Below are 15,919 nucleotides of genomic sequence, written 5' to 3'. Positions count from 1 at the left end.
AGTCCGTCTCCTCTGCTCTGTAACTATAGACGGATTTTACTTGACAGTAAGGGTATGTGTAACGTCTATGGCCGCGGTCCGTCGTTCCAACTTACCCCTCGACGACCGCGGCCATGGACATCCTGCTGCTGTGCTGGGTCATCCCCCTGTGAAGCGCCAGCATTCACTTACGGGTATCGAGACAGTCTCCCGGAGGGTGCGCGCGCTCGTGCCCCGCTCTTAAAGGGCCAGCGAGCACACATGAAAATCATCATGAACTCACATGATTTCTTGGACTATAAGAGGGCCACCACCCTTCTGATCCTCGCCTAAGCGTTGTTGTTGTTTCCCAAAGTCTGTCATGCAAATGGTCTCCAAAGTGTCCTCCAGCTTCCTAGTGTTCCCCGTACCTGTATCCCGTACTATCCTGATCTACTGCCGTGCTGAGCTGCATTTCCACGCCTGCTCTGCTACTCCATGCCTGACGTCTACCTGCCGCCTGGTCCCAGTCGAGCCTGCCTTGCTACTGTCTACATTGCCTCAGGTAACCTTTCTGGACTATAGACTAGGTACCATACCTGTTTGGCCAGCTGCCATCCGCTACGCAGTACGGCCCAGTGGATCCACACCCCGCATCGTGACCGTATGTTCACACGCTTAACAAAAAAACGGCTGAAAATACGGCGCTGTTTTCAAGGGAAAACAGCCTCTGATTTTCAGTCGTTAAAGCAACTAGCGTTTTTTACGGCTGTTCTTCTATTGAGTCAATGAAAAAAGGCCCCAAAACGGCTCAAGAAGTGACATGCACTTCTTTTTACAGGGCGTCTTTTTACACGCCGTTATTTGAAAACGAGGCGTAAAATAACACCCCATCGGAACAGAACGCCGTATTTCCCACTGAAATGAATGGGCAGATGTTTGTAGGCGTTTTGCTTCCAATTTATCAGCCGTTTTTATGGACGTTTACGGCCCGAAAAACAGCTGAAAATAGCCCATGTGAACATAGCCTAAGGGGTGGACAACAGATTACAGGAATGGCGAAACCGAGTGGCAGCAACTTCACACAGAATTTGAATGGATAAAAAAAAAAAAAACCTACATTTTAACAGGAAGTAAAATACAAATTTGATATATATCAGGTATACTATTAGATTAGCGTAAGTGGTCTGAAAAGGGGTTTTCCTGGACTTCTTGATGGTTTATCTCCCTCACTTGAGGAACTACCGCCATAATATTAAGTATGGCGGTATTATTCAGGCACGGTCTGGTGGTAATATGTGGTCATGGGACGACCGTAAAGTTTTTCCCTTGTATAGTGGTATCATTAGTAAAACTGGCCTTGGTATATTGGGAGATTTGTTTAGTAACAGTATGGTGATAGTTGTTGCTTGTATAGTGAATACCTAGGCTATTACTGAAACTATTTCAATATATTCCCACACGTATTAGTACAATTCACTGGAATAGTGGAAAATTAAAATAAAAAATAACCTTTATTGATATACATTAACCCCTTCAGGATAGCCATTTTTTGATTTTGAATTTTCTTTTTTCACTCCCCGTCTTCCAAGAGCCATAACTTTTTTTTTTTTCCATCAAAAGAGTGGCGCGAGGACTTATTTATTGCAAGAGTTATTGTAGTTTCTATTGGTAGCATTTAAAGTACCATATAATGTACTGGGAAAAATTATTTGGTGGCTGAAATTGAAAAAAAACCTGCAATTCCTCGATTGTTTTTTGGGTTTAGTTTACAGGTTTCAAAATGCAGTAAAAAAAACCTGCAACTTTATTTTATTCTTTGGCTCAATACGGTAATACTAAATTTATATAGTTTTTTTAAAAATATTTTAAAGGGAAAAAAAATTGTTTGTGTCGCCATATTCTGAGCGCCATAACTTAATTTTTCCATCAATAGGCCATCACATTGCTCAATTTTTTGCGTGGTGAGCTGTAGTTTTTAAAATCGGTACCATTTTTTTTGGTACATACAAAATTGTGATAATTTTTTAAGGGCTAAGTTGATAAAAAAAAAAAAAAAAAAAACAGCGATGTTGGCGGTTTCAATTTGTTTTTACGGCTTTCGCTGTGCGCATTAAATAAAGCTATATTGCAATAGTTCAGACATTTATGGATGCAGCGATACCAATTTTGTTTGCTTTTTATTTTGTACATTGCTTGAGGAAAAATGGGAAAAGGTTTTTTTTTTTCGAACTTATAATATATACATATTTATTTTTTCCACTACAAAAAAAAACAAAAACTTAATTTCACTTTTATTTTTAGTGTTTATTAGCCCTCCTAAGGGACTTCAATCAGCGATCGTTGCAGTATATGGTCATTTTTACAGGCTGTGTGAAGGCACTCCTGGGGGCCTTCATTCGGCCCCTGGGCTGCCACGAAAACGGTCACCCCCGATTTCCTTGTGAGGGGGGGGGGGGGTGAGCTGTTGGAGGGGGCCACCCCCATCTTTTCAACGCCTCAGATGCTGCAGTCACAATTGACCGTAGCATTTGAGGGGTCGACAGTAACACTGTTTCTGGCTGTTCGTCCCGGGTGTCAGCTGTAAAACACAGCTGACACCCACTGCATATGGAGCGTGCTCCAATCATCATAATGGCATGTCCGGGTGGGTGAAAAAAAAAAGAACTTTTAGTATCATTCGTATCCTGCCAATATGAACCACATATATAAGCTTTATTTCTGTACTATATATATATATATATATGGAAAGAGAGCATTGTGTTTGCGATAGGCAGGCAGCCAGCCAAAGTCAGAAGAGAGTCTTTGACCCTATAGCGACTACCTCTAAATTCCTTATAATTGTTCGGTCTATCTGCAATATGTGGTCCTAAACACTTGTCATATAAAACTTCTCATACAGTATCATCCCTCTTGTATAGCAGTATTATTTATTAATTTTGACAGTATAATTTAGAGATATTATCATCATACATAGAACGACGCAATGGGGGTCCCCACATCAGAGAATAAGCAGGGTGGGGGGGCCCAGGTGCAAAACTTGCCCTAGGACCCATAGGTCTCTAGCTACGCATCTAATACTCTTCTTTGTTTGACTAGACAATACCATACATATGGCTGTGCCGGTTAGTGAAGCTCAGTCCTATTCATTTGAATAGTGCTGAGCGGCCGTACAAGGCACAGCCACACCCGTATATACGGAACTGTGATTGTGTAAGCAATGTAGGGGATGCCACGCTCCCTCATTCAGATAATTGGTGTGAGATCAAATATTAACAGCTTATAGTAATGATAGGCCATCAATATTAAAGTCCAAGAAAAAGGGTTCGTCCACTTTTGACAATTATTTCGGTCCCGAGAAAATATGCTGATCAGAGGTCCCCGTGCTGTGACCCCAGTAATTAGCGGTTGAAGATGGCTGCAAAAGTTAAAGTGCAGAGCCACCACAGGTGAAATTAAGAATTACACAGCGCTCATTGAAATCAGAAAGATGCCATTTGTTGCTGCTCTCTATCCTGGCTAATTGGTGGAGGTCACAATTGAGGAAATTTAATCTGTATACTCAGAATGCCTTTGTAGAGTGTTATGCTTTCCAAGCCAGACAACCCCTTTAAATGATATTTTGGCTATAAAACTTCGATAACTTTTTAGTTCATAAAATGTAATAAACTGTTATAAACCATTTGCAAAAGGAATGCGCAATGAAACAATAACCAAAAAAACAATACAGATGATTTAGTAAGTTGTTTTTTTTGTTTCGTTTTTTTAAAAATCATGTTTTGCTTCATACATTTTACATAGAGCACATAAACCATTTACCTCAATAACAATACTTTGATAAAAAATAATACCTTATAAACACTCCTTTATAAATAATGACACGGTTTCCCACAAGCTACTTCAAAACGTAGTTTGATACTAAAACGTCCGTCTTACTAAAATAGTTTCTGTACAATTCTTCCAGATGAAGTCGAGAGTACTCTAGAAGGAAAAGCAAATATCTTACATACTGGCCAGTCAGAACTCCTGGGGACATTGGAATAGTTCCCTTATTGTGGTAATGGCGTAGGCTTACCTGGCGGAATAATAGCTGGTTATATAATGCTCAACATCTAACTCCAGCATAATATTATCCACTCATGTCGACCTCCCTATGTATACAACAAATATTCTGTTGAGGGTTTCAAATTTCAACCCATTTTAAAACGTAGTAGGCAAAAGAAAAACAAAAACAGTATGTTTACAGAGACCTATTACAGTAAATGGCAGGTTTGTTAATTCAATGTATTTACACAGGACATAAGGTGCAATGATCAGACATCAGGGCGATCAGCGGATGTCAAAAATTACAATTCTCATTCTCTACCTGAAGGCCTAGACAAGCACATTTGTTCTTGTGAAACAATAAAAATCTACAAAAATAGAATATATTTATATACACATTGTGAAATCCTCATAATGAACCATATATACAACTCTTATGTATAGTCTCATAAGGAAGCCATTTGTCCCAAAGCAAGTTTAAAAAGCTGCGCGTGATTGGCCAGTTCTGTCACACGGTCCACCATTTCCTGTAATAACGCAGAACTTGGGTAGTTCAAGGCCGCCATTTTAGTGGCCATTACAATATTCTTAAGTAGTTCACACAACTGGTTACTGGAATTCATCAGTCTATGGCAGATCTCCTTTGTGGAAACTTGTCTTGAAAGAGTGTCACCGATAAACACCAGTTTGTGCGCGCTCAGGATGATAAACTTGCTGTGAGCAACGAAAATCCTGGGAGGCTGCGCGGTGCTCATGCAATTGAAGAAGGCGTCGATGGAGTTGAGCAGAGAGATGAAGAGGGTCTCGCACTGGTCGGAGTAAAAAGCCAGTAGCTGCTTATCTTGAGGCGTCAGCGTGCTCTTTTCAGCGGGAAGGCTGCGAGGCGACTTCCACTTTGAGATATCATTTTCCATTGGTGTGGTAATCTCCTGCTCCAGCCGCTGGAACTGACTCAGCTGCAAGACCGATAATAAAAAACATCAGATCCCGTCATCATTTCTAAAAATAGCAGCCAGCAGTTTGAGAAAAAAACAAAAACTTTACCTGGTGCTGTTCTAGTTGTGGTTTCCCTTGCTTTATAATATTTTCCTTCTCTAGAAGATCTCTCTGGTGGCGTTCAAATTCTTCTTTACCCTAAGAGAAATTACAAAATGGGTACATGTCAGTCATTATGCAATGGAAATACCGAATCACATTACAAATGATCTCATGCTCTTATAGATTTAGAAACTGCAACACAACTCTTCAAAAAATTTCCAGTCATAAAACAGACCCAGCCCGACAGGGATGCGAAACTCTGTATCCAACTGAATGAAAATGTTCAAGTTATCAATGGGATATTCTGTCTGCGGTGGAAATGAAATCAGTGACCCTTACTAACGCTCTATATTGTATGTGGCAGGTCCTCTGTGGATAGGGAGATATTAGGAGCTTGTGGGCACTCAAAGAAGTACATTTACAATAGGGCATGAGATCTCTCAACTTATGGCGCTAATTTAGAGGCATCTTTTGCTTGAATATTAGTCTAATAAACATCAAGTGCAGAGTGTAAAGAAAAGAAACGTTTCTGATAATAAAAGGATGTCTTTATTATTGGATTATTCCCACAATTAGAGCATGGCAGTAGTGGGTCTGCGGACGTGCTGCTCCTATATTGGATACCTTTTTCTCATACAGGGAGTAGATTAGGCAACTGATGACTATGAAATTCCCTACTATATACGAATAAGTTCACCACTGGCTCAACTAAAAACGTAGACATTCCGCTGTGGCAAAAACGCACCAATTCCTGCCTTTTTTTACAATGTTAGGAGATGGAGACCGCTCCTCTGAAAAACGCACCAATTCTGGCCACTTTCCGCAGCAGGAATGGAGACACTGCGGTCTGAAAAATACGCACTGCAGGTCAATTTCTGCTCTGAATATTTACGCAGCATGCTGATGAGATTTGATCAATTTCATCCACACATGGGGCTACTGCATTCTGCTGCATTTTTCCGTCCAAAACTGGCGACAGGGCTTCTTTAAGGCAGTGGGTGTATTTAACCCATTGCATAACCCCTTAGGCTGGATTCACACGAGCGCGGCGTTTGGCGTGCGCAAAAGCCACTTAACAGCACCGTGTGGCTGCAGCATATGATGCGCGGCTGCGTGCTTTTCGCGCAGCCGCCATCATAATGACACTCCATTTGGATGTTTGTAAACAGAAAAGCACGTGGTGCTTTTCTGTTTACATTCATCCTTTTGACAGCGGTTGCGCGAATCATGCTGTTCGCACAGAAGTGCTTCCGTGTGCCATGCGTGGTTTTGTTGATTCACGAAAAACGCACAAAGAACGGACATCATGTGACTTTTTTTCAGTGGACTCACGCTGAGTAAAAATCACGGACATGTCTGCACGGCCCCATAGACTGATATAGGTCCGTGCAACGCGCGTGCTTGTTGCATGGACGTTTTTCCCGTTCGTCTGAATAAAGCCTTAACGTTGAGCGACGGATATATCCGTCACAAGCTGGTGCTAGTTATCACATCGTGACGGATATACACAGCCAGTCTACTGCCACGACTGCTGGAATTGTAGAGCACTCGGATTCAGGTAGTTTAACCCCTTTGATGCCATGGTCAACTGCGATCACGTTATCTAAGGCGTTTAGATCGCGGAGCGCCGATGGGTTTTCCATGGCAGCTGGGCGCCTAACAAAGGCCCCCAGGTCTGCCATCAGTAAACTACCTAATAGATTGCCTGTCAGTTTTACACAAACAGGCGATAATGCTACATTATATCTGCGATAAGATCGCATTGTGAATTCCCTAGTGGGACTAAAAAATGTATATATATATTTTTTTTAATTAAAAAACAGTACATCACATTTCCATATTTTTTTCCACCCCCCCCAAAAAAATTAAAGTTAATTAATGAGTCAAACGCACCCCAAAATAGTACCAATGAAAACTACACCTTGTCCCACATGACAGAAAAATAAGAAAGTTACGGCTCTTGGAATGCGGCAATGCAAACACAATAATTATTTTTTTTAATCCTTTTTATTGTGCAAACGTAGTAAAACATAAAAGACTATACATATTTGCTGTCGCCGTAATCGAACCGACCCATAGAATAAAAGGTAACATGTTATTTATGCCGCATAGTGAACGCCGTAAAAATTAAAAATGCGAAAAACTATGCAGGAATAGCGGAGGTTTTTTTTCAATTCCCTCGGACAAAATATTAATCAATATATATTATATCCAACTAAAAATGGTTCAATTAAAAAAATACAACTCATCCCGCAAAAAAAAACCCCTAATACGGCTATGTCGACGGAAGAATAAAAAAAAGTTATGACTCTGAGTCAGTGAAAAAAAAACAAAACAGAAAAAATAAAAATTCCTTGGTCATTATGGCCAAAAATTATCTGGTCATTAAGGGGTTAAAAAGGATTTGCTGTTTAGAAAACGGTGTTCTTTAATTTGATTAGTCATGAGGGATTATATGACAGACTCCTTGCTAGCCTTCTTGTAAAGGGGTCATCACCCACTGGGGGGCATCACCCACTATATCACAGTTATTAGGACATCCAACAGACCTTGACATGTAAATCTTTTATATATCTCATGAAGTCTTTTTCTTGGTTGGTCGATAATAAACTCTTGAAATCTTACAGGGTACCATGGATTGCTCACAAATAGAGGTATATAGAGTCCTTTACAGGGACCCACTTGCGGTATTCTATTATATACTACATATTATATACACAAGTAGAGGAACCTATTAGTCTGTTACCTGTAAGTGGACATAATCGTAGTCATCCATCCAACTTCTCAGTGAACCTTCCCGACTCTTAAAATTTGGGTTGTGCTCTTTTCCCGATTGCTTGAATGGTTGAACACCATCTGCTTGTATAATCTGGGGATTTGTGCCGCTGTCCATAAACTCTGAGTTACTGTTGATCGTGTCTGAAGGCTTTTGATTTTGGAGATTAACGGTCTTAAATAAAAGTCCTGCATTAATACCAATAGTGGTGGTCAACGGCTTAGCATCATCTACAATTGTCCTCGCCACCATGACAAATCTCTCAAGGCTATCACATTTGTTGGCTGCTTTATTGTAAGAGAGAACATTGAGTGACCAATTGAAGTTGTTGAGGTCCTGGCAAGTCTGAGCCAAGATCTGGTGGGAATCATCCAGTCTCTGCAATTCTCTTTTCATTTTATTATAAAGGCCAGGCTCTGAAATACAAGCAGCATTTATCGTAGCCCCTTTTGAAAACTGGAGATATTCGTACAGATGCTGCTGTACTTGGTCTACAGCAGAGTGTATTTCATTTATATGTCTTTCCATGAAAACATACGATCGCCACTCAGCGTTAACAAAGGTTAATAACTTAGACACCGACGTTTCCACTTTTTGTTGAAGTCTCAGCAACAATTCTATGGCAGAGTCTGGGTCCATTACTAGTTTTTTGTCTTGAGAGGGGGAAGATGCCAGAGACGATTCCTTGGACGTTGTGGAGGATGTAGACATGTTGCTTCTAGTGCTTCCAGTGCTGGAGAAGGACAACCGATTTACACCATCAGTTACATCCTGCATTCCTTTACAGTCCTGCTGAACTTGTGGTGGGAAATCATAGATTCCTTCCTGGTCATCTGATCCAGTAACACCAGAAAGGTGGACTCCTCGAGGAAAGTCATAGTCATCTGATGAGGTTTGACTGAGCTGGTTACGAGGAAAGTCATATACGCTGCCATTCCTTGAAGGAACGTCAGAATGCAAATGGCGGACACCATTCATTTTCTTGCACTGCTCTTGACAGGTCTTCGAGGTTGGAGGCAGGGTGTCATAAGTTGGTTCTGGCCTTTGTTTTATTGATGATGGAAAGTCATATGCTTTATCCTTAGCAGAGGGTAAAATGTTGTAAACCTGAGAATAGAAGAAGTATTGAAAATTAGTAGTTTATGGAATTTGTTGTCTACATTAGCAACACCATGGGTCAGGCAGCATACCAAGCACCTTTATTACCAATAAATAACCCCTGATGGTTACTACAGGGTATATTTATATTCTATTAAATTTAGACGCTCAACAATTAACCTATACAGCACTTCTGCCATTATACCCTGGGGATATCGGTACCCAGTCACACCGACCTGGGTACATATGAATCTTTCACACCTCCTGACATTTGAGGAGTATTTATAACCATGGAGTACAACTCATGATTTCTTCACACTACAATATGCTGATCACATTGGGTTACATGTTAAGCCAGATAAACACGAACGTGGGGAAAATAAAAACGGCCGGAGGAGCCCCCATGTGGGTTACGTTCTCACGGATCCCCATAGACTTGAGTCTATGGAGGGTTCCGTGAAAACGGAACAAAATAGGACACGTTCTATTTTTCAATGGACCCTTCACACGGTCCGTTGGAACAACACCCATGTGAATGAGAAATACATGCATCTGTGTGAAGGCCGTTGCTTTAACGGCCGTCATACGGACGTACTCTACGTTAGTCTGAATTTGGCCTTAGAGTGAGATCTAAAACTAACTCCGGCTTCAAAAGCATGACCTACACGTAATTTGTGCACCGTTTAAAATATTGATTCAGCATAACTTTTATTGGTTTACAAAAAAAAATTTTTTTTACACTGTTTTTCTACGAATCCAATACCAATTTTTAGTCTTAATTATATGGTTTAGTGATAGAAACTTAAACTAGATACACACACGGTTATTTATTTTTATTTGTATACAGTACAAAAATGCACTGTACAGAAAAATTACTTATTGATGTAATAGATGTAACACTGCATATCAGACTCCGTGTAAAAAGTATTGTTTAATCCCCTTGAAAAGGCATCCGCACTTACCCCTTGGGGAGGAGGAACATCATAAATTCCTTGTTCTTTGGCTGGACTTAAATACATGTTATTTTTAGAAGCTGGTGGAACATCATATACCTAGAATAAAATGAGAATGCATTGTGTTAATATGCAAATTCTAGGAGGTACAGTGTATACAAAATCCATTTGGAACCACTGGGCAGTGAAAATCATATACTAAATACATTTTTTGTATATTATGGTACGGTACTTTGACTTGATTTATCGATCTGTTTTTAAAGTAAGTATATAGGTTTGCTTTTTTTATTTATTGGCATACCCCTTGAGGTCGAGCAGGAGGGATATCATAGACATTGGCCTGCCACTTTGGTGAAGATTCATAACCGTATCCTTGTCCCATCCGTATTGGTGTTATGACCTGTAATACAAAACCAAATATAAAATTTTAAAAAGATCATTTTATGATCTTCACTTTAGGCTTGTAGCCAAATAGAAGTAAAGAAACAAGTTTGCAAGTGCAATTTTCTATATACCTTTAGTTTTATATACCGTATATACCACTGCACAGTATTAGAACTTATGGAGGAATACCATGGTTTAAAATAAATATATATATAATTTTTCAATAAAAACCAATCTTAAAATGTATTTATTAATAGTGTATGTGATAGTTATTGCGATCAGGCAGAACAGGGTTAAGTATACTTGGCAGATTCATTATGTGTAATGTTCTCTGGGCTGCATTGACGTACGTATGAGGTATAAACAAGGTATAATTATGTGTGGGAATCATTATAGGTTTAACAGAGTCTGATTCCAGGATTTTAAACCAGTTAGACATTATATGCCATTACTATTAAAGGGACCAGCCATGTTGCTGCAATTACAATCTAAAATGAATGTTTAAAACGGACTAAAATCTCAGTAGATGGTCAATTTTGATGTATTAACCAAAGGTGCGCACGCGCACACGCACGCACGCACAAAATCATGCTAGATCAAGTTACTGTTAGGTTTGGAACACACGTCGGCGTGTGACCCACTTAGAATGTTGGTTGGTAGTCATTTTTGGGGTATAGAAAAGTCTAATGCCAGTTGCAATAATAAATTATTATTTTTACACAAAATCACATCACAGTGACATTAAGTGGCATTGTGAAAAATGTATCCCAGCAATCCACAAGCATGCAAGATTTCTTCATTCATCTAGCGCGGACTTCCCAACATCTGCGTGGGATGACAATACGGTCTGTGGAATGGAGCATATTTTTATCGTAAACTGCTCATCCATTAAAGAATACCCAGAGACATTCCAGCAAAAGAAAAGATTTCCATTCTTCTTCACCCTATGTGCGCACTCCCTCAGAATGAGCATCTTGACTTCCATGATAATGAGCTACAATCCACCAGTTACCGCTGAATTCCATCCATATAAATAATTCAGACTTGTTTGTGTAATCAGAGAGGCAGCAGGAAAGCTTACTAATGTCTGCTGTAACCCAAACATTCAGCCGTAGACAGTGAGCACCTACCAGGCTGCATGACATGTTCACTACACACTGAACAGATAAGAAGTAGCAGTGTTTCAATCAGTGAAATAGTAACAACTAGAGACTTTAGAGATTTGCTTTACACAGAATCCCATCTTAAAATCAGACAAGTCAAAAAAAACATTGCAACCTAAATGCATCACTTAAAGCGGCTCGGTCACCACATTATAAATGCCCTATCTCCTACATAATGGGATCGGCGCTGTAATGTAGGTGACAGCAGTGGTTTTTAGTTAGAAAAACAATTTTCACCAAGTAATGAGTGATTTTAGCTTTATGCTAATTACTTTCTTAATTCCCAACTGGGCGTGTTTTTACTTTTCACCAAGTGGCCGTTGTAAAGAAGTGTATGACGCTGACCAATCAGTGACCAATCAGCATCATACACTTCTCTCCATTCATTTACTCTGCACATAGTGATCCTGCGTTGTTCACACTGTTCTGTCACATACTCAGACATTAACGTTACTGAAGTGTCTTGAGAGTGAATAGACATCGCTTCCAGCCAGGACGCAATGTCTATTCACAATCCCTACACTTCTGTAACGTTTGTGTGGGACTTACAGCACAGCAAGCGTAATCTAGCTGTAAGCGGTCATTTACAGCGTGATCTCGCGCTTACTGTGCTGTAAGTCCCACACAAACATTACAGAAGTGTCGGGAGTGTGAATAGACATCCCATCCTGGCTGGAAGCGATGTCTATACACTCTCAAGACACTTCAGTAACGTTAATGTCTGAGTATGTGACAGAACAGTGTGAACAACGCAGGATCACTATGTGCAGAGTAAATGAATGGAGAGAAGTGTATGATGCTGATTGGTCAGCGTCATACACTTCTTTACAACGCCCACTTGGTCAAAAGTAAAAACACGCCCAGTTGGGCATTAAGAAAGTAATTAGAATAAAGATAAAAATCGCTCATAATTAGGTGAAAGTAGATAGTTTTTCAAACTAAAAAAACACTGCTGTAATCTACATTACAGCACCTATCACATTATGTAAGAGATGGAGCACTTATAATGTGGTGACAGAGCCCCTTTAAGATAGGGTCTTGATAGGGCCCTTTCACACATGTGGCTTCTACAAAATACATGTTCCCATTTTACTGTATCTCTCATGGCAACAACAATTCTATTCTATTTTTTTCCCAAAAAGTAGCACATTTTTATAAGTAACCGTTGGCCATCTGCAGATTATTTGTTCCTCAAACTTTGTGTTTTGTCTACCAGTCTCTATATATTATTTAAAGAAAAAAAATAAATAACTGACACCTTAAAATCTATAACCCTGCCATTTTTCGCAATGATTTTTCCACTGCTGGAGAATAATACTTGTCCTCCCACTGTTTTTACAAGACCTGAACAGAGCCTCCATAGTGAAAGAGAAGAAAGAAAAGTTCATAAAGTCATAAGCAGCGAAAGAATATAGAAGCGCAGATCAAACCAGCCTTACAGTAACCGCCCTGTACTGTGTAATTTCCTCCGCACACGGAGGTTACTAGACTTCCTGTTGCTCACAATTCAGTTCCTGGTCCTTTCATTAAGACCCTGATTTTCTCATGGAGGGGCAGGTTAAGAACAATAAGGGATTTTGTGTGAGAAAATAGTGAAACAAATCATTTCTTTCCGCTACTGGACCTGCTCCAGACATCAGAAAGGCAAGGCGACAGCCTATGGACCGGACTTAGATCAGAGGAAAGGAGTCTGACCTTTAGCCCTGAATATCTGTGGTCATTTCTTATAGGCAGGGACCGCTGTCCCAGGTCGGAATGCCATCAATGTTCGCTACCGTCCTTACGGCAAGAAATTATTTCAACTGTCTTGTCGTCTCCTTGTTCAGCATCCTTTTTTGTACAGTCCACAAGAGAGATATGGAGTCCAACACAGAATGCGTCCATAAAAGCAAAAGTTTTATTTCCAGAGCATTAAAATCACATACAGAATAAAATGCTATTCCCACCCTTGCAGAATTTTCTTATATATGAAAAAAACTTTAGGGGACAGCAGGAAAAATAGCTTCCCTACGTAACCTACATTCACCATGGGGTTTGTATATTGCAATGTAAATGAAGTCTTAAGTTATAGCCGCCTGGCAGGACTTCAAACACAGATAAAAGACAGCGCTGCATATAGACAGAATCCACTAAAACAAACAAGTAAATAACACTCGGAGAAGGGCTTTAGGAGTAACAAAAGCTTTACTGACTGCACTCGGGGCCGCCCCAGGTAAAGAATGAAGTGTATGGGACTGGACAAACAGCAGGTGTTCTGCTGTACAAACAGTCCAGACTGAACAGGGCCTATCTTTACACCACATGGCTTTTAATTAACCCTGTCAGAGAACCAAAGGCCAATGACACGGTTCATGTGAAATTTTGAATACAGCTAAAAGTGGTCAAAAAAGCACAAGACCTTCAGCTGAATGAGACAATGTACAGATAGTCAAGTGAACGCCAGTCTAGGAAAAAGGACAACAATAAATATATGATTTGACACATGTAAATATAATTTTTCATTCTCCATGAAAGTGACCGACCTATTTAAAGAGGCTGTCACCAGATTTTGCAAGCCCTATCTGCTATTGCATGTGATCGGCGCTGCAATGTAGATAACAGTAATGTTTTTATTTTTTAAAAACGAGCATTTTTGGCCAAGTTATGACCATTTTTGTAGTTATGCAAATGAGGCTTGCAAAAGTCCAAATGGGCGTGTTTAAAAGTAAAAGTCCAACTGGGCGTGTATTATGTGCGTACATCGGGGCGTGTTTACTACTTTTACTAGCTGGGCTTTCTGACGAGAAGTATCATCCACTTCTCTTCAGAACGCCCAGCTTCTGGCAGATCACGTGTGACGTCACTCACAGGTCCTGCATCGTGTCAGACGAGCGAGGACACATCGGCACCAGAGGCTACAGATGATTCTGCAGCAGCATCGGCGTTAGCAGGTAAGTCGATGTAGCTACTTACCTGCAAACGCCGATGCTGCTGCAGAATCAACTGTAGCCTCTGGTGCCGATGTGTCCTCGCTCGTCTGACACGATGCAGGACCTGTGAGTGACGACACAGCGTGATCTCTCGAGAACACGCTGTGTCTGCACTGCCAGAAGCTGGGCGTTCTGAAGAGAAGTGGATGATACTTCTCATCAGAACGCCCAGCTAGTAAAAGTAGTAAAAACGCCCCGATGTACGCACATAATACACGCCCACTTGGACTTTTGCAAGCCTCATTTGCATAACTACAAAAATAGTCATAACTTGGCCAAAAATGCTCGTTTTTTAAAAATAAAAATGTTACTGTAATCTACATTGCAGCGCCTATCTGCTGCAATAGCAGATAGGGGTTGCAAAATCTGGTGACAGAGCCTCTTTAATGTCTATATAAAGTAGTTCAGATCACATTGACCCAACAGCAGGTTTACCCAAATGGCGTTTACTTCAGTATCCCATTAGCAGAGTTTTCTCTGAGGGTGGATTTTACTCGGGTGGCCAAAAATCGGAATCATGTTAGCCAACACCGGTGCGCTCAGACTCTGGGCTAAAAAAAAAGCAACAGCTCTGGTTCTGGTTATGATTCAATGTGTTTGCACACATCGCAACAGCCTCGTGAGTAAAAGCGCCTCATGGGAGATTGAGGGGTTCATCAATGTGGACAGCTCCTAAAATTCATTCTTTATTAACCCATTATATTAGAAGATAATCCCATCACGACATAGTGGCAACTATATACGGTCCAACTGCCAATGCCCCGTGCAGTTGTCACATATATAAACGTTGGCAGCCTGGAGCGGGGTTTAATGTGTGAGGGGCTGCTTCAGTGTAAGCAGCGCAGCACTTATAGGTGTCCCCCTGTAGATCGCGCCACCTAAGCTCCTTCTAGGAGCGTAAACCCCATTCAGAGCACTCAGGTCGCAGATTCCACTCCTAGAGGGAGCTTAGATGGCGCTATCTATCTGCAGGGTGTGGCACTACTTACAGGGGACACCGTGGCGGCACTATCTACAGGGGACACCGTGGCGGCACTATCTACAGGGGACACCGTGGCGGCACTATCTACAGGGGACACCGTGGCGGCACTATCTACAGGGGCACTGAGGTTTTCAGGAGGTTGGAACAAACAAAAAAATAATGAATTTTATTCAACAGCCATGAACCATGGATGGCAAATGGCGGTTAAAAACTGTCAGAAGGCCGGGAAATGAATTGATATTTTGAGAAACACTGATTCAAAACAGCCATGAAACACTGACAGTTGATCCGTTTTTATCGCCCTTTTTTTTCACGTCGTGTGAACATATCCTTATAGCCCTCTTCACTCTACCCTCACAGCGATCCAGGCTGACAGAGAACACGACTAGGGGTATTTTCACACGCCAAACACAAAAACGTCTGAAAATACAGAGCTGTTTTCAAGGAAAATCAGCTCCTGATTTTCAGAAGTTTTTTTAATCAAAGTCGCGTTTTTCACGGCCGTTTTTGGAGCTGTTTTTCTATAGTCAATGAAAAACGGCTCCAAAAACGGC

At 40.8% G+C, this 15,919-nt stretch overlaps 1 protein-coding gene across 1 annotated transcript in view; it reads right to left on the bottom strand.

The window, feature by feature from the left end:
• Positions 1–3,717: 3,717 nt before the first annotated feature.
• Positions 3,718–15,919, bottom strand: part of NEDD9 (neural precursor cell expressed, developmentally down-regulated 9) — a 36,180-nt gene continuing 23,978 nt past the window's right edge. The window contains exons 3-7 of the mRNA XM_075828428.1: positions 10,169–10,267; positions 9,877–9,966; positions 7,787–8,923; positions 5,047–5,136; positions 3,718–4,958 (exon numbers count right to left, since the gene is read on the bottom strand). Of these exons, the coding sequence (XP_075684543.1) occupies positions 4,449–4,958; positions 5,047–5,136; positions 7,787–8,923; positions 9,877–9,966; positions 10,169–10,267 (1,926 nt within the window). The 3' untranslated portion in view covers positions 3,718–4,448. The remainder of the gene's footprint in view (positions 4,959–5,046; positions 5,137–7,786; positions 8,924–9,876; positions 9,967–10,168; positions 10,268–15,919) is intronic.

Source organism: Rhinoderma darwinii, chromosome 5 (genome assembly GCF_050947455.1).
Source record: "Rhinoderma darwinii isolate aRhiDar2 chromosome 5, aRhiDar2.hap1, whole genome shotgun sequence".
Lineage (NCBI taxonomy): Eukaryota > Metazoa > Chordata > Amphibia > Anura > Rhinodermatidae > Rhinoderma > Rhinoderma darwinii.
The sequence above is the reverse complement of the archived record's forward strand: the minus strand, read 5'-3'. Positions and strand labels throughout refer to the sequence as shown.